This window comes from Carassius carassius, chromosome 15, assembly GCF_963082965.1.
Source record: "Carassius carassius chromosome 15, fCarCar2.1, whole genome shotgun sequence".
Lineage (NCBI taxonomy): Eukaryota > Metazoa > Chordata > Actinopteri > Cypriniformes > Cyprinidae > Carassius > Carassius carassius.
Window position 1 is genome coordinate 23474264 of NC_081769.1, and position 19874 is coordinate 23494137.

Genomic DNA, 19874 nt, shown 5'->3' on the forward strand with positions numbered 1-19874 from the left:
TTACAGTCCCTTAAAAAATTCGGTTTTGGTGAGTTTTTTTCCTCTGCTATTAAAAGTCTTTATAACAATAGTAATAGCTCAATTAGACTAACAGGTGGTATGTCCCCCAGGTTCAATGTTTCTAGAGGCATCCGACAAGGGTGCCCAGCTTCGCCATACCTCTTCCTACTGGTAGCCCAGCTTTTGTCTGATCACATTAAATCAAGTAAGATAAACGGCATCAATATATTAGGTAGAGAACTTATTATATCTCAACTGGCGGACGATACCACTCTCTTTCTTAGAGATGAAAATCAAGTTTCTGGTGCAATAAATATCATAGAAAAATTTTCCATGGCCTCTGGCTTAAGGCTGAATATCAATAAGTGTGAAATCATGTCTATTAAGGACTGCATGAAATCTTCCATTTGTAGTATCCCAGTCAAGAGTGAACTTGTTCACTTAGGTATCACAATTACCAAGGACCAACAAAAAAGGACTTTATTGAACTTTAACCCGATTATTCAAAGAACCAGAAAAAAGCTGAACCAGTGGCTGTTACGGGATCTCTCCCTCAGAGGCAGAACCCTACTGTCTAAGGCAGAAGGTTTATCACGGTTAACATATCCAGCTCTATCTCTGTATGTGGACAAAAAACATATTACTGAGATTGACCAGCTACTTTTTAATTTCTTATGGAGAAATAGAACTCATCATGTGAAGAAGTCTGTTCTAACAAATGACTATGAAAAGGGTGGATTAAACTTTATCAATTTCTGTTCTCTTAATAATACGTTTAAAGTAAATTGGTTGAAACATTTCTTTAAAAATCCTAATTCTATTTGGAATGTCATACCATATCATATTCTGTCAAAACTGGGTGGGCTGAGTTATTTCTTAACCTGTAATTATAATATTGATAAAGTCCCGATAAAAATGGCATCCTTTCACCGCCAGGCCTTCCTTTCATGGTCTCTTATTTTTAAACACAATTTTTCACCCAACAAATATTACATATGGAACAACAAAGACATACTGTTTAAAAACAAATCTTTATTTATTGATTACTGGTTTAATAATAACATTATTTTTGTTGACCAATTATTTAACAGGGATGGTTGTCTTTACTCTTATAGTGAGTTTCTAGAAGAATACAAAATTCCTGTGTCTCCTGGAGATTATGCCAAAGTCTTTGGAGCAATTTCTTCTGGTGTCTGCATGTTATATAGAGCTCAACCCAGATTGGACACTCAACAACTAACTTTGTTATCGCTGACTGACACTTCAGTTGGTAAGATTTGTTTTTCTTGTAACAATGGTAAGAACAATAAACTAATTAGATCCCTGTTCAAAACAGAAATTATCACAGTCCCATATGTGGTTCCATACTGGAATAAATTTGTGCAAAACATTGACTGGAAGAAGGTCTGGCTCTTACCCAACCAATATTTGCTGACCAACAAAATTAGAGAAATATCATTTAAAATCAAAAGGCAACAAAAACTGTGAAGGTGTGTAAACAATTTAATATATTTTTGTAAATCTGTACTTCCCCTGGCAAGTTGTGATGATGTGAGTCTTTGTTTATTTTTATTTTTCTATGTTAAAATACTTGCAATGTTGGATACTGCACAATATGTCATTTTTAAATGGAGAGGAACGCTCATGTAAACTGTGCAATTATTGAATAAAAAAAAAAAAAAAATCTCTGTCATAGACCGTAAAAGAAATATCTTTGTTGCAAGCTGGCTGATATTCGCATGTTTTATTGAGGTGAGGAGAAAAGAAGCGCTCTGGAAATGTAAGTTTATGCTCATTTACTCGGATCATTATTTTAAAAACCTCTTTCTGCAAATAAACGATGTTTTGATCTAATTCGTTTTGTTTTCTCGCACTGTTCGTAGATGTCTCTGGCAGATGAATTGCTTGCCGACTTGGAGGAGGCAGGAGAAGAGGAGGACGGGCTGTATCCCGGTGGAGTGAGAGTGATGGGGAACCCAGGGAGAATCACGCCGATGGGGGTCTGGAATACATATCGGAGGAGATGGAGGTGGATTACAGTGGGACGGAGAGCGTCACATCCATAGCAAAACTAAGACACAGCAAGCCAGTGAGTTTTTAACTCCATTCATTTGACTTTTTTCTCTAAATGGATTCGTATAAGTACCGTTACACTAGCTTATTGCAAACATCTCGACTTTGTAAAGTTTGCTGAAATAATGGATAAAATTGGACTTTATGTTGGAAATCAACGCAAAAATTCAGAAGGTGAGTAACACCCATCTCCTTTACGAACATCCTGGTTATTATATTTTCCATGTTTAACATATTTTTCCACTGTCTTCAGTGTCTGGACCTGTTGAAGCAAACCCAGAGTACAGACTCATTGTCACCGCCAACAATCTCACAGTGGAAATTGACAATGAACTAAGTGAGTTTAATGTTAATTTTTATTATGAATATGCAAAATCTTTATTGCCAAATTTCAAGATTTTTATCGCTTATCAAGCACCATAACATCAATTCCTCCTCAGATATCATTCACAAGTTTGTTTGTGACAAGTACTCCAAACAGTTTCCAGAACTGGAGTCTTTTGTGCCAAATGCACTAGACTATATCAGAACGGTTAAGGTATGAAGAAGCATATTAATTTGGAAGATGTGATGGGATGGGCATTTCTGAGCATCCTATTTATGCAAAATGTGGTGTCACATGAATTACATCCTTTGATCAGTATTTTTGTTTGTTTTATTATTAATGAAGCTTATTATATTCTCCTGTGTGTTTTATATATGATAACGTGTTTGTGTGTATTCAGGAGCTGGGGAACAATCTAGAGAAATGCAAACATAATGAGACCCTCCAGCAGATCCTGACTAATGCTACCATCATGGTGGTCAGTGTTACAGCCTCAGCCACACAAGGGTGAGCGAGCAGATATATTTGTTTTGATTACAGGAAGAGAACCTTGTTTTTTGTTTGGAGCGAGTAGGATTACAGAGTTCTATGACTTTCACATTGTTCCAAAAGATTCAAATGCAAATAAATGCTGTTTTTGAATGTTCTGTTCATCAAAGAATCATAAAAGAAAAAATGGAACATATTAAAACAGCTTTTTTGTTAAAACTGTTTTCAACATGATGTTATTTAAACAACAAATCAGAATTTTCGAATAATTTCTTAAGGTTCATGCTACACTGAAGACTGCTGAAAATTGAGCCTTGCTATCACAAGAAAATAAATTACATTTTAAAACGGTTTCAAAAAAACATTTTCACAATAATACTATAGTTTTGCTCAAATAAATGCAACCTAGGTGAGGATCATAGACTTTCAGAAATATTTCAAAAACTCTTACCAACCCCAAACTTTTGAACTGCACTGAAATTTAGAATTTTTTTTTAATTCAATGATTGTATTTTTGCAGAACAATGCTTGGTGATTATGAGCTTCAGCGATTGGAGGAGGCATGTGACATGGCCCTTGAGCTCAACCAATCAAGTGGATCTATGAATATGTGGAATTCATGATGTGATTTATTGCTCCAAATCTTTGTTATCATCGGAGCTTCAACTGCTGCCAAAATTATGGGTGAGAACAAGACCGCTGATTTAAAAATGATAAAGAAATTAAAAATTTTGTTATTTACAAGTTGTACCAAACCCACATTACTTTCTTCTGTAGGACACAAAAGGTAAAAAAAAAGTTTTTGTGAAATTTTTTTTCTTTGCTTCCAGGATCTGAGGAGAAAAGCAGCTCTTCTGGTTGCAGCTAAATGCACTCTGGCTACCCGCGTGGACAGTTTTCACGAGAGCGTGGATGGCAAGGTCAGCAGTGTCATCATGGTGTACAGATTAGAGTTTTACTCACTTGTCTCGATTAACTTGTTTATTTGTTTCTACACAGGTTGACTATGATTTGAAGGAAGAGATCGAGCGAAAGTTTGATAAATGGCAGGAGCCCCCATCAGTCAAGCAGGTGAAGCCTCTTCCAGCTCCCCTCGATGGACAGAGCAAGAAGAGAGGAGGAAGAAGGTGAGGATCAAAAGGGCTGGGAATTATGGGTTCTTATGAATCTAATGAAGCACGCCAAGGACTTTCATTTCAAAATATGTTATATATATTTATAATATGCATTACACTCTTAAAACAATTGTACAAATAGTAGAAACAATGTTCATTCAGAAATTGCTAGTAAATTTAACATCTAATTACAAAGAGTTGACATTGAATTAGACATAATACATTTTGAAGTGGAGAGACCTACTCCAAATATGTTTTATTTACAGCTTTGAAAAACTTTTTTTTTTTTTTAACATTGCATGAACTTGTCATTCTTTTTTTAATACTCTTAGGTACCGTAAGATGAAAGAGAGGCTGGGTCTGACAGAAATCAGGAAACATGCCAACAGAATGACATTTGCAGAGGTCAGTTGACCGCTCTCAGTATTGCTCCGTTAGCATGCTTTGTTTTAAAATCCCATAGATTGACTCCGCAACTGTGGATAATAAACTTTCTGTCTTTCTCCCTGTAAGATCGAAGATGATGCTTATCTGGAGGATCAGGGCTTCAGTCTCAGTCAGCTGGGAAAGTCTGGCAGCGGCAGGGTCAGACAAGCTCAGGTCAAGGCCAGAATATCCAAATCCTTACAGGTATGCTTGCATACTGTCAAATTAATGATACAATTTTAAGAGAAAAATCAGTTTCTTCATATTTAAATGTATTTTATATACACTACCATTCAAAGTTTGGGTTTGGTAAGATTTTAAAAATGTTTTTCAAGTCTCTTTTTTTTTTTCCCTCTTGGCTCTAGGATGCAAATGTTACATCCTCCACATTCAAATTGTTTTTGCACATTCAAATGCAGTTGCTTTCTGTTTGGTTCCCTTGCTGAAACACTGACAGACATCCGTGGTGGATTTGTTCGTTAACAGTCTGTACACTGTCTGCTCTCTGTCAGGGGCTGGAGATTGTGAACCCACAGGCTGCAGAGAAGAAGGTGACTGAAGCCAATCTAATATCAAAATATTTCTCCAACATGGCAGAGTTCCTCAAGGTCAAGCGCGAGAAGGAGTATAGTGTGAGGCGGTGTGTCAGACGAAGGAAACCATATACACTGACAGCCATGGACGGATTCACACTTCAACTGTTAATTTATACTCTGTCACACACCCACTCAGACGGACTTGTGTGGGAACGGTGACATTATGAGGACAGCACAAGGACACATGACTGGAGATCCAACATATTCAAGAGAGAGCAACATATTCTAGATTTTGGTTTTTGTGCATTTTTATCTTTTTAAATGTGTATTGAGGAATTGTGTGTTGTCTGTATATATAACAAAGAACAGTAAAAAGTTGTTTTTCTTTTCAGCATTTTTTTTCAATTTCAATAACTGGATAACACAGTTGCTTATCTTGTTATACGCATTGTCTCCTGTCCTTTTTCATTTTAGTTCAAAGCTGGCTGTTTTTTTCTCTGTGTGATGCATTTTTTTTGTCCCCGAGGAAACTCATATTACACTCAAAATTAATTGAAATGGCTCCCACAGAAGATTTTTATTTAGTTTAAATCGGTAGTGTGTTTGCATAAAATATTTTTGAATATGCAAGCATTTCAATCACTGTTCTTTCAGAGGAGACACAAATGCTATTATGAATTAAATATCTTAACTTCATATGCAGTATTAAAAGCTAAATGTCAAAACGTTTTGTGAAATTCATTTTGAATATTCAAGTTAATGTTTTCTGGTTGTCACCAGTATTGCTTTCCACTTTTTTATTGTAGGATGGATTGTGGCAATACATTTTTGTTCAACAAAAGTCTCAACTAACAAAATGGTTAAATGTGTTTAAAGTCACTTATCCTGTCAATCCTGTTATGCCACATTTCGAGCTTATGTAATACATACATCAGCTCTTACATAATGACCAAGGATCACCATGTCTTTTGAATAATGTATAAATATATTTCTTTTTTACTAAAAGTACATTCAAGATAAATTGACTGGAAGTGGTGCACCACTAATTTTCAAGTCACAAAAATGAAAAATAATCAAAAGAAAATAGTTTTAACATGCTTTATTATACACCTTCAATTAGTCAATTGCAGAACAGTCTATTATTAAATATTAAGTATGCTAGCTAAATTGTATGTTCTTTAACACCATAATAAATTAAATTTAAAACTCAATATTTGTGTTTATTTGATAAAGCTGTGCAATAAGTGGGGTAATGAACCATTAAACCGTTGTTTTTTTAAGTCTGGTTGCAACTGGATACCATCATTTACATATTTGTATTGGTGTATATATATATATATATAAAGTCTGGTTTATGGAGACAACAAGAACACTGGCACTGCATCACAAAAGTATTTTATTGAAATTTTACAACTTGTTTTTTTTGTTTCCTCCCAACCTACGAAGCGACATCACAATCGCATGCTGTCCTGTCCTGTCCATGTCAAAAAGGCAAGGATGATGGCGTTTATTACTGGAGAGAAATAGACAAAATGCAATCAGCTGCCCTGTGCATCAAAAATACTTTTCATCTCATCACATTTATATCATTTTGTGTGTTGGTCGAGCCAGTCGTTCTCCCCAAACAATAGAGGAAACTGAAATGAATGGAAACTCACATGGGATCGTGTCACGATGTGGGGTGTTCGGAACAGCTCTGCCTAATAAATGGAGTGACAGAACAATGCTATTTTGTTTTTATTCAGGGAAACTGTCCAGCAGAGTATGTGAGAATCATTTTGAGATGTGACGTTAAATATAACTGAGGAAAGTTCGGGGAAGGCCTTTGTTTTACTTTACATGCACACTTCCACACAACAAAAATATTCAGCCATGGACAACCTAAAGGACACTGAAAGAAGAAAAAAATAAGGTTTTTAACTTGTACATATTTTAATCTGTCTTTTTATTAGATATTTTTGAAATGAGATCACTCATGCCATGTTTAACAGACAAATAATCACACGCCACTTTGAAGGCTGACAACTTCAACCCACCTTGCTTGTGAACATACATAAGATAGATGCTACAGAACATTACCCTATCAACGCCAACGTTTTTTTGCGGTCTAGCAAAACCACATTTAGGTCATGATAAAGGTATGGAGGTCGAGAGGAATTCAATTGCATAGCAATTTAATGGTCGACACGTTATCTCGCAAGGCAAAGTCACAGTGCCTAAACACTCCCAGAGGGGCTCAATGAACAAAGAACAACCAATCAATGCATTAGACTCGGGAACTCGCAAAGTGCCGGCACATCATAGTCAGTATATGTCATCTAAGAGGATAAGACACGCTAATGCAGCACTCCACCAAACACAAACTATGAGCAAAATGTTTTGTCTATGGCCAAACCAAATTGTTTCCTTTCATTTCTGTCGCTTGACTAGATGGGTTTTTCATTTAGAACAGAAATGAAGGGGATAAAGATTCAACGTTGAAGGAGGTTCAAATGTTTGCATGTAAACAGGCACTCGACCCCCAGCTCTCTCTCTCTCTCTCTCTCTTTTAAAGAAAAAGGCCAACATCACATCCAACTTTAACCACGACATGGAGTTCATCTCGGAATGTCAACAGCAGCGTTTTGTCTGTCGTAGCGTTCGCTCTCTCTCCCCGTCAGTCACTGCAGGTCTCTGTCCTCCAGGTATCTGTACTCAAACGTAAATCCTTCCTTTTTTCTCTGGCCCCACTTTTCATAGTCAAAGTAAATGTACGTGCCCTACAGACAGTAAAAGAAATGCAATTTCAAGCATGTTATTAATGCATTACATCACAGGAATGCAATGTAGTTTTCAAGTATATGCGCGTAGACATGTTTACTTGTATCATATGTATTTATATTTTTTAACTGTAGAACGATTATAGAAATAGATTTTAAGAAATTAATACTTTAATCTAGCAAGGATTCGTTAAATTGATCAAAAGTGAGAGTTGAAAGATTTACATTGCAAATAAATACTGCTCCTGGAACTTTTTTATCCATTAAATTTGCTTAAAATCAAAGATGTTTCTACAAAACTAGTAAAAAAATGTTTTCAACGTGAATAAATGTTTCTTTACTGACTCTTAGTCCACATAAGATCTCATTTTTGAACAGTAGCATATGAAACAATTTAAAAATAGTAGTAGTAATAGTAATCTTTATTTGTGTAATATATACACATTTATTAAAAATATTTTTTTATACTGGTATTGTTATGGCTTTTAGGAAATTAAACTCAGTTTGCCATTTTTATTTTCAGTGGTGACTATGAAATCAGTACTGGGTTTGTACCTGTTCAAACTCATCAGTGATGGTCTTGGGTTCCTCGTGCCGCTGGAACCACATCATGTATTTGGTGTGGAACCTCCATGATTGCTTCTTCAGTGCTTTAGCTGACAGGTACTGTGCCTTTGTGCCCTGAGACAAAAAGAGAAAAAGTTGGAAGACTGTAACAGCCAACAGATTATGCTCATTTAAAAGCAACAAACACCGACCTCCAGGTAGTAGAAAATGAAGAAGAGCGTTTCAGTGGACAATCTCTGGTAGAACTCAATAGAGTCTGAATGATGTGGGGGCATCTGGTGGTGGAATGGCGGTGTAGGACAGGGGTTTCTCATCAGGTACTGCCTACAAATGGACAAAAAGCAGACTTGTGTCATATTAGGCCCAGATCTTTAGCTTGAGGGTCAGCTGCTTGCTTTTGAATGCATTGTTTTAATCTGCGTCTAGACTTGAGACCATATTGTGTACCTGATTCTCTCTGAATCGGACGGGTGGGGCATGTGTGTCCATGCTGACTCCTGCATTGCCTGTTGGTAAAGCTGCTCTTTAGTGAGAGGGGTGGGGCCTAAGGGACACGCCCCTAAAGATGGCGGCAGGTTGACCTCTGAAACAGCAGGCTGAGGAGTTGTTGTGGGTCCAGGTGGAGCTGAGAACAGATTTAAAGGAAATATATTTTTAATGTTTGTGATGATTATACCAGCTCTGCAACTTATGTAACATCTAATCTGGCACACCAGACAGGGCTGTTAGACAGGGTGTGTAGTTGAGTCATTTAAAAGGGGTGGTTGATTGCGATTTCACTTTTTTAATTTTAGTGTGTAATGTTGCTGTTTGAACATTTTTAGGTTTTGCATAAATATGGTTGGATAAGTATCAGGTTTTACATTATGAATAGTCAAACATTAAAAACCTTGTTAAAAAAGAAAACAAGCATTTTTGTTACTCATTATTTGATTATTAAAAAATCTAACAATATTAGGAATAGACAGTAATAATTCAAAACACTTTAAACAAACATTTTGTAATTTATATTTTATTAAATCTAATTCAATAAATGTTATTTCACACATTTCCAAAATTTACTCTGTTGCAGTCTCACTAGTTTATAGGGCTGTCACTTTTGTGAAAAAATCATTTTCGATTTTTAAGACATAAGTGTTCATTGAATCGATTGTAAAATCGATTTTCCATTTATATTTTTTAACGGTTTAATTCTTTTAAAATTAATAGTGTACATATTTGGTTAAAATCGATTCCCTATTTTCATTTTCGAAACTTTTTTTGGTTGGTCCGATCGATTGTGCAATCGATTTTCTAACTAAAAGTGACAGCCCTACTAGTTTATTTCAGTGTTTTTGTGTGTGTGCGTCTATTTTGCACTCCTGATATTTTAAGCCCCTTTCACACTGCACGTCGAACCCGGCATTTTGCCAGAACGTTGCCGGGTCACCTTCTTAGTGAAAGCAACCACGTCCCGGGATTGACTCCGGCATTGAACCCAGGTCGGGGACCTAGTAACATTGCTGGGTTCAACCCGGGACGAACGCTGTGTGAACAAAAGCCAGATCTAATGCCATGTTGAAGTGATGATGCACATTATCGCGCGACTCTTTTACCAGCTGTTTTGAAGGAAGATCAACGTTCGCGACGAAAAAATGTGCGCAAACTGTAATGAAGCAGAGATCAGTTAGTTCCTCACTTTCGCCAAGATCGTTCACTTGCTTCCGTGAAAGTATAATGTGCTTAACTTCTCAACTCATACATTACACGTCACGCCCTGATGTCATGTGTCGTTACGGGATCTTTACGGGTTGTGTGTGAAAGCACGCACATATCCCGGGTAATCACTGGCAGTGTGAAAGTGCAAAATCTAGCGACCCGGGAACAATTGCCGGAACACTTTAATTTGCCGGAATGGCAGTGTGAAAGGGGCTTTAGAGAGTCAACCCTTGATTGCTGTAAATTTTTCTTCTGACCAGCGGCTGATTTGTAGTTTGTACCACCAATAGGTTCACTGAGTTTTCCCATTCATTTCCTATGTCCGCAAAGAAGTCAAGTGTGACAATTTTTTTTTTACCCTGTAACATATCTGTATCATGTCCATGATTTATTTTTGTGTGCGTTTTCCTATTGCTACAAAAGTCACCAAGTGTCATCTCATTTCGATGAAGCCAAGATTTTTACAATTTCAAAATGTAGAATTTTTCAGTCAAAAATGATCGAAGAGATGCGCAAATAAACGCTGAAAATTAACGTGGATTAGCGCAGCTTCTCAGTTAACAATGGCTCTGTGTAGTAACAGCGGCTCTATGTGAAATCACGCACCTGATGGAATTTACTGCTGATTAGAGAACCGGCTTTACTGACGAGATGCGCATAACGATCGACCGATCTTGATCGGTGCACCCTAAGGACAACAGACAAAAAATGTACCATTAAGAGCCGTGTTTGCACAGGTTCTTCGCGAATCTTCTTCACTAATATCCTCTGCGTGTCAAGCGGTCTCAAAATAAGAAATATAGATGGAGTGGCCTTGTGCGCCGTTCATACGGGACCTGGTCAGGATATTAATATTGCCTAAAGCATTTAAAGCAGTTTGACCAATAACATGCAGGTATTGTACATAATCGACCAATCGTGGGAATGAGCGTGAGAAGGTGAGATCTACAGGGAACGGTCAAAGCGATGCAAATATGCGCACGTGTTTTTAGTTTGCACCGTTCAAAAAAAAAAGACCAAAGAAGGTGCGAGAACGATTCGAAAGCATTAAGGAGCCACCTGCTCTTCTCTCTGTAACTCTCATGAATGTCACACAATGATCGACCAGCACAGTACAAACAGTTAAAACCCAGGGCCCGTATTCATAAAGAATCTTAATGCAAAAAGTAGCTCCTAGTGACAAAATTCTAACAAAATTATTAGAAATGTGGGCGTTTACTCTTAAAATTAAAGAACAAATCCTAGTAAAGAAAAAAGTAATTCAGAAAGCATCTTAACCCTTAAAAGAGGTCTTAAGGTCAAACTTGTTAGGAGCACAGATGAGGACAATAGAGGCTTAAGAGTTTCTTTAGCAGAGGAGAAAATGGCAGAAAGGCGAAGAGGCAGAAGAAATGTGTTGCAGACAATGGATGACAGTGAGTTAATAAGACGCTATAAATTAGAAGGTGCAGGGATCATGTTTGTGACTGATCTTATTAGAGACGTGCTAACATCTCCGACACAGCGCAGAAATGCCATAGCGCCAGTAATTAAAGTAATCACTATACGATATTTGGCAACTGGGAAAATGCAACAATGCAATAGTGATGATTTGGGTCGGTCACAACCTTCTGTAAGCAGAGTGATCACACAAACAATTACAGCACTTTCAGAACATCTTATTGTGTCTCAGTTCATTTCGTTTCCACTGGACATTCCCACCTTGCAGGCTCAAAAAACTGCATTAATGAATATAGCAGGCTTATAGGTGCGCACAAGCAGGGGGAATGAACCGTTAATAGTTTGTGCTACGCTCCCATGTCTGCTTAATATTGTCCCTCGCTGTGACACCCGGCCCGAATTTTCCTTTAAGAATGGCCTTGTGTTCATCCACTAACTGGGCTAACAGTAAACATCGTTCCTATGTCCAGTTTGGCTTTCTCGCCCTTCTTGGTTTAAAATCCCGGCCGGGGCGTGTCCCGTTTGAACGTCGCATATGGCCACACTAAATCTAGACGACGCCATTGTGTACAATCAGAGGTTTAAATTAACACCCGCCACCCCGCAAAATGCGGGTAAATGTTCACTCATTGATTTCTAGGGGAAGTTCATGCAAGCTAAATCAGCGCAGGTTTAGTTCAAATACTAGACTCGTCACATTATCGAGGATATTTCAAACCCCAAACAAAACACCTACGGAGCGCACGAATAAGCGACTAAGTAAACCTAACTTAGTGCGCGAACGCATTTTGTGTGTTCTTTCACTGCATGAACGATAATAGACACTGCTGTCTATTAATATGCATTTAGAATGATCACATAATTCAAGATAAGTGGGCAGAAAAGTGTACACATCTCATTTCATAAAGTTAATACAACACGGAGTCCCGTTTAAAAAAAAATCAGCATGGTTACAAATGTGATAGACTAAACTGTTGTATAAAAGAAGTTAATATCAAGAGACTTACGTTTTAGACACCATGCCTGCTTTTGCTCTATTTTGCCAACAAATATCATTCCAAACAAACAGCCAAGGCACTATTTTGTGTCTCAGAGCAACATGATGGTGTTTCGTTCCTGAATGAATCAACCGTTTAAAGATTCAGTTCAGGCGCAGTGACTCACTTATTAACAGTGACTCACTGCCACCTACTGGCGGTTTTCATTGTTTTAATTTGGCATTTAATGCATATTTTTTTGTGTATATATTTAAAATATCAGTATTCAATATTTCATGTTTTAAATATCTAAACCTTATATATGCATTTGTAACTGCAGGTTAAAGAATTCCATGTCCCTCTAAGATGCTTTAACATGTAAATCGATCTAAATGCCATTTCATATGCAACTTATCCAAATATGAATTTTTGCTGATACCGATTTTAGTTGTTTAACAACAGCCTAAATGTAATATTAATTGACTGAATGTAAGAATTTGACAAAAAATGACGACACTTTTAGAAAAAAAGGCTTTATAAAAAAAGGTAAGAATCCAAATAAAAGTTAAAAATCAATTGGAAACGATTAATTTCCATCACTGCGGTGAACTGACTGACCACACAGCATATGAAATATCAAAAACTTTAGGAGTCAGCTGTTCACGTTAGTCTAAGATATCAGCAAAATATTCTCCAATTATCTTTATCGATAAAATTGCTGAAAATATTGCACACCCTTAGTTCTGACACAATTTGCAATGGTCACTTTGTCACATTCAGTGTAGACAGCCTCAAGCTTTTGGTTTATTTCTGGGCTTTAAAAAAAAAAAATAATAATTTAGTTGCCAAGTTGGCTGGTGAGTGAAAAATGTAATTTCAATCCATGTTTAAAATACAACCGGAGCACATGTCGCTGAGGTGAGGGTCGGGATGTTTAGACACACTAGAGGCAGTTTAGCCAATCACAACACACTGGGCTAGTTACCCAATCAGAGCCCATCGCATATTTCTGAGGGAGGGGCTTCATAAAAGCAGGAAATGATCCGCGTGTTTATAGGAGAAGACAGAGCAGTGTGGGAAAAGAGGTAAATTATGTGAAAAGTTTTTTTTTTTTTTTTTACGAAGCATTAACACACATTAGACTGCACCCCATAAACACAATCAAGCCTAAAACAAAAAAAAACTATACACCACCCCTTTAATCATAAGCTTGAAGGATATTAAGGTGTGACAGTTGACTGCACTACAAACAACCCTGTATGTCAGTTAAATAGGTGCTGAAATGTTGTTTTAACTACTATTTCCCATGATTAGTTCAGTGACTCTCTATTAATCAGGTCAGCACATAAGGTACCTCGATCTGGGAGGTGTAGTGATGAAATCTCTCCATCCAGTGTCAATCCCAGTGCCGCCCGTTCTGCCATAGCTTTCAAAGAGCTTGGAGGTTCAGGAGTCTGTGAGACACCAAATGGAACAACATTAGAAACAGAACAATTTAAATCTGATTTCATTGTATTCGGTTGGAGTGACTCTTGAGAAATGTGTGTGTGAATTCTGAGCCACTAGCAGACTGAATCTAGTCTAGCCAGGATGAAAAAAAACACACCTTGATGGATTCTGTGTTGAGTGTGTAGGAGTGTGGGCCATTTAGCAGACTCCCACCACCAGATGTGCTGTCAGTGAAAGAAGGTGATGGGGAGGAGGGGGGTAGAGTGATAGAACTCAATAAACTGGGGCCATTATCCAGACTACAATACAGAGGAAGTTGGAGAGAGAAAGACAGCGACAATCAATCAATCGTATTACTGGTATAGTAGCTACAACTCAAAGAATGTAAATGTACACTCACGTTTGACTGGTTGATGAGCTTGAGGATGAGGAATGGCTGTTTTGTGATTGGCTGGCACTGCTGAGTGAGGAGTCTGCTGTGTTGTCCGCAACCACAGCACTGTAACCTGTATGGAGAAAAATAAGAATTAAAAAAGATAGAATCAAAAAGATAAAATTTGTAAAAAAAAAAAAAAAAAAACCTAAAACGAATTTTAAAAATACAATAATAATTACTACAAAAATAATTAAGAGAAAGCAATCATTTAAAATAGTCATAAAGACAAAATAATAAATTAAAAAATAAAATAATTTACAAAAACATTAAAAAGATTAATAATATTACTACTACTAATTATTATTATTCATAAAACACTAAAAAAACAATTAAAAAGAGATTAAAAAGAACAAATAAAAACAATTACAATTTTAATATTAAAATAGTTAAAATAACAACAACAACATAAGATGCCTTCAAAATATAAATATTCAAAACCACAGATTTATTAAGAGATGTAGGAGAGACCTGGAAAATACAGCCATTATCTTCAGCTTAACATTTATTCCTACTCCTAAAATCTAAAATAAAAATATGAAAATCGTAAACAGAGTGGATAATTAATGGTCAGACTCACTAGTTGCTCCATTTTGTTTGAGGCCACTAGGGGGTCTTGCAGGCGCTACATTCGTTCCCACTCCTGCACTCGCCACAGAACTGCTTCCATTTCCACTCAATTCGCTCTCTCCAGTTCCTCCTCCAGGTGCTGTGCCCACATGGCTTACAGGTATCTGTGCAGACCCCTGGAGAGCCATCTGCCCTGGTACCAGGTTAAGAATTCCTCCAGTTAGAGCACCGTGACCCGGACTGGAACCTAGCAAGCCCACACCAGCCCCTGTACCCGTACCATTGCTGGTCACGCCTGTGTTTGCTCCCCCTGCACCTGCGCTCGGTACAGATATGCCAGAACTTACACTGCCACTCCCCACTGGACCACTGGAGACATTACCTGCTGTTCCGCCTGCAGCCGCCTGGGCATAGGGGGCAGGGGTAGAGCCTGAGAGAAGCCCTGCCATGGTGTTGAGAGAACTAGAGATGCCGGCCATGCCCAGACCTGGCATCTGAGCCCCACTACTGCTGCTGGTCACCATCACGCCCCCTTTCCCCAGGCCCAAACCCAGTCTAGAGCCCTCAACCCCAGTAATAGATGAAGCCTGGGACTGAGAATTGGAAGTAACTGGGCCAGGTGTGCTTGAACTAGGCAGAGAGGAAGTAGTGGAGGCAGGTAGCGTTGGGTGGCTAGGTGGACTAGGTGTGTTGTTGGAAAGAACGGATGTCGAGGAGAGTTTGACCTGTGCTTGCTGTTGAGACTGAGGAGCATGCTGCTGCACTGCACTGCTAAAGCTTCCCAGCAGGCTGCTGCCCCCAGAGACCGCTGTGCAGCCACCGACAACAGTCGCCATAGAAACCAGCGAAGAGGAGGAGGAGCCTGAGGAGGCGGATGAGGAGAAGGACGAGAGAGATGGGTTGCCATTCTTCACAGGAGACTGATCCGAGCAAGAAAGCCATGAGATTAGAAACACAAATATCACTTTTCATTAAGAATCCATGGCATTTTGGGTGAACAATCCCTTTAAAATCATAATTCCCTCATGCTGTGGTTCAAACATGTAGGATTTTACAACACAAAAAGTGTAAACTCAGAAGATTGTGCTGGTTATTCTGCTCCACATAATTATATTAGACATTTCAAGCTTCAAAAAGGAAAAAAAAAAAGCACCATAAACGTGATCCATACAACTTGTGTGCTACTTTGCATATTATATTAAGTCTCCTGAAGCCATACAAGTATTTTTTTGTGCTTCTGCACTGTAATAAAGTCATACATTGAGGGCTCACCTGACTGACTTCACTGTCTGTCGATCGACCTCTCTTATCCTCCAAAATCTCCTGAGCAATACAGTCACACATAACATAGTAAGACAATCAATATGTTAATAAAAGAGCTTGATTTGAGGTTCTGATAGATTATAAATGATGGAGATGCTCTGCAGAATAAACTGAGACCAGAGGAAGAAATAAAAGAAAGCGGATTACCATTGCACCTGTGGCAGGAGATGGAGGGATGGGGGAAGAGGAAGTGGTGGAAGTCGGTGTGCTGCTGGACTGAAGGAACATCTCATCTTCATTATGGCCCTGAGGAGACGTCGCCATCAAAGTTGCCGCTGGGGAGAAAGAGATATTTATAAATGTGACCTATCTTGACAATTTACATCAACAACAACATTCCTCCCACACACACAGACGTACGTATTTCCTCCAAGTCCAGATCATCGTAGAGGAACTCATTCTCTTCAAAGTCGGGGTCTTGCGAAGAGTCAATGTAATATTCCACATCATCTTTGATCTTATTGATAGCATCAACCTGGATTGAATCGTTATCCAACATCCTCAAGATGGTCTCTAGCATTCGAATGTGGTAGCGGTGTCTTTCGATTAACCTCTTTAGTTCTTCAATCCGATCCTGCTTCTGAAGACAACACAATTAACAGATCAGAATAGTATGAGAAAAAGTTGAATTCTCTAAAAGTTTGTGTTAATGTAAAATCAAATCAAATCACTTTTATTGTGACATCACCAGAGCAAATGTGCTTTGGTGAGTGAAATTCTTGGAAGCGTGCTCCAGAGAGTGCAGAAACAATTTACATATAGACACACAGACATATACAGATGACAATGTGCAATATACACATAATAGTGAAAGCATAAAAAGGAGGACTAAAAAAAAAAGACTTAATTTATAATAAAACAGGAAAGCAGGAAAGGATGGGGAAATGGAAAAAGTGAAATGCTGACCTCCTTGTCTCCTTTCTTTTTCCGTGTTTGAACAGAGAGGGACTCGACTTCACTTTCAAACTGGTCCACCTGCATGTTCAAAGTGTCTATTGTGTTCTGCCAGAGAGAAATCATGTCATTACTGCACTATTTGCATCCTGTTCAAAGTTTTTCTACCCCCCCACTGTTATCCATGAGCCCTCTTGTACCGTGAGCCACTGTTCCATTTCCTCCTTCTCTTTCTGCGCTGGGTCTACTTTCTGAGCCAAGCCCAGCCCCTCTTTAGAGTAGGCCTTTGTCTTGGTTTCTCTTTCAACCACCTTAAATCGCTCCATTTGCTGAGAAGAAAGAGACAGAGATTCAGGTTAAGGGGTACAAGCTTGACAGATCAAGCGTGGGAAACGTATCTAAAGATTCATGAGGCAAAACTGAAACATTATGACAATGCACTGGTATTTTTATCAAAAGTACAAAAGAATTTTGCAAACTGACAAGTGTGTTAAAATAAAATAGACTTAAGGAATGGCACCGTTTCAATAAGCTTCCGGTTCTCCACTAGCTGCCGTTTGTCTTTGATCTCATTGGATGCCACCCATGTCTTAATCTGGTCTCGTAGCCGCTAAGAAGAAAAACAGGTGAGGACAATTCTACTGATTGACAACACAAATTTCCCCCTTGGTTCTAAATAAAGTGTACAATAAATCATCCTACGCAACAGCTAGTTTCGCGTCTCTAAACTGATTGCCCAAGAAGTGTTCAAAAAGTGCTTATACCTAGTCCAACAGCAAGAAAAGCTTCTGTTCTTTCATTAATCGACTTATCCATGTTCACACAATTCCAGCTAAACATCAAATCAGCACATCCTTACCTGGAGCTTTTTAATCTCTTTCTTGAGATCAGCCTCATATTTTTCCTTCTGGTTGGCATTGGCTGCATTGTGAAGCTGAGAATGAAATGGATTATTAATATACAACATCTAACAACAAGTGCACGATTTCTTTAGTTCCTATATGCATTGGTTGTTGAGGTGTTAAAGGTGTCCCACCTTTTTCCAAATGTCTTCAAACTGTTCGACGCCTTCAGCAACTTTTTTCAAACATCGATCTATTTCACCTGGTTGTGTAAAGCATATGATTATGCATAAGTCATAAGCTCATATGATGATTCAGAAAACCTCTGAACAGAAACTTCAGTGTACAAGCAACTGTGGCAGTCGAGAGCAGAGAAGAAAATGTTTTCTATATCACATCTTACCTTGTAGTTTTCTCTTATCAGCCATGGCTTCGCTATGATACTGTCTTCATACCTTCTGTCACTGCAAGCACATCAGAGAGACTGTTAACTTGTGCAGTATTCAGTGTTAGGCAGATGGTAAGTGTTTTGACAGATAGATCTCATCTCAATAGAAAAGGCTGATATTAAACACCCTGCTCGATTCACGTAACACTATTTATCTGGGCAAAGAAAACGGTTAATAACTTCAGTTAAGGTTAGGTTCGAGTTCTTTCCAGGTAAACAAATAAACGCAACTGTCAGTTTTGCAATCCCCCTAGATAAAATAAATTCTGAAGAATTTTACCGACAGCGCGCCTCGATCGTCCCCACAGTTCAGATCTCTTACACGGTAACGCCAACACAACCACAGTGTGTTTACGCAGCCTCTGATCACTTAGCACCAGTCACTAAGATGCTACCGTGTAAGATCAGCAGCATTTTATCGTCATATCTCATCTACACTGATAACATGTCACCCTGGCAGTATATGTAGACGGAATACTGTGTATTTCTGCAGTTATCGTGGATTAAACTGCTGTTGTTGTGATGCCGAGCAGCACTGACGGCTAACGCTCTGCTAGCATAAACACATAGTTTTTTCAGCAGAAGGTGTGGGGGATTTAAACTCTCAAACTGAATGCAGAGTCTTCGTATACCTTTTTCAAAAGTGTGTAATATTCGTCAGTATCTCTATGTGACAGCCACGACCAAAATATCCGCCAATTCCTTATTTCAAATTTGGTAATGTTTTCAGATCGTCAATCCCCCTTCTGTCCAGTAAATTAAAGATGGCCGGCAGACTCCGCCCACCGCTCGCTGTTGAAGTTCCCGCCTCTCATCTTTTGTCGTCTTGTGATTCATTAAAAATGTCTGTCAATCATTTCTCAAGTTGTGACCATTTCCGCTGGAACGCTGATCCCATTGGATGAAATATTGGGTGAAAGGTTATATTTACGGAAAAAGGCCGTTCTCTTTACAAAAATTGACTTCTCCCAGGGCCTAACACAATTTTTCTTTATTTGTAACAACTGCACTAGTTTGTATTGAAAAATTTAATAACTAGAAAATTCAGTCTTTTAATGAATTGAGTTGGTTGAGGGTGTAATAATGATGGAATTGTATTTTATTAGAATTTTTTTATTTTACATTTTATTTATAGTTAACGTTACAAAATTGCAGGAAAAAACAATTATTCAGATATGGGGCCTGTTCCTGGGTTTTATATATATATATATATATATATATATATATATATATATATATATATATATATATATATGTGTGTGTGTGTGTGTGTGTGTGTGTGTGTGTGTGTGTGTGTGTGTGTGTGTGTGTTTTATAACTATTATAATCATACCTAATAATCATAACAATCACAATCAAATTACCACTTATTTGTTTTCTTGGACTCTAAAAGCTGAAAATGTTATTTCCTCCTCCATCATTTCTTATTGGAACAATCTATTTAATAATATAAAGTGGAAACAATTTATTATTTTTTAAACAGATATATGAGTAAAATAGATTTATCTAA

The 19874-nt window shown here is 38.0% G+C and overlaps 1 protein-coding gene, 1 long non-coding RNA gene and 1 pseudogene across 4 annotated transcripts; 1 reads left to right on the forward strand and 2 right to left on the reverse strand.

Annotated features, from left to right (window-relative positions):
* Positions 1–1734: 1734 nt before the first annotated feature.
* Positions 1735–4016, reverse strand: LOC132157799 (uncharacterized). Its single transcript, XR_009437621.1, has 2 exons — positions 3893–4016; positions 1735–1943 (listed from the first exon to the last, which is right to left on the reverse strand). It is a non-coding gene; the product is annotated as an uncharacterized LOC132157799 (long non-coding RNA).
* LOC132157798 (U4/U6 small nuclear ribonucleoprotein Prp31-like) lies at positions 1884–5357 on the forward strand (annotated as a pseudogene).
* Positions 5358–7399: 2042 nt separating this feature from the next.
* LOC132158620 (CCR4-NOT transcription complex subunit 3-like) lies at positions 7400–19153 on the reverse strand. Of its 3 annotated transcripts, XM_059568102.1 has the most exons (19): positions 18997–19153; positions 18320–18380; positions 18111–18178; positions 17934–18008; positions 17595–17684; positions 17275–17403; positions 17087–17182; positions 16541–16760; positions 16328–16455; positions 16130–16180; positions 15138–15777; positions 14868–15050; positions 14255–14360; positions 14012–14153; positions 13760–13859; positions 8738–8915; positions 8482–8614; positions 8279–8404; positions 7400–7723 (listed from the first exon to the last, which is right to left on the reverse strand). In XM_059568102.1, the coding sequence occupies exons 2-19, from the start codon at positions 18342–18344 to the stop codon at positions 7625–7627; spliced, it is 2589 nt and encodes an 862-aa protein (XP_059424085.1). In that variant the 5' UTR covers positions 18345–18380; positions 18997–19153; the 3' UTR covers positions 7400–7624. The 3 variants fall into 3 exon arrangements, with proteins under 3 accessions (XP_059424085.1, XP_059424084.1, XP_059424086.1); XM_059568101.1 differs by having other exon boundaries at positions 14868–15777; XM_059568103.1 differs by lacking the exon at positions 17595–17684 and having other exon boundaries at positions 14868–15777.
* Positions 19154–19874: the final 721 nt, after the last annotated feature.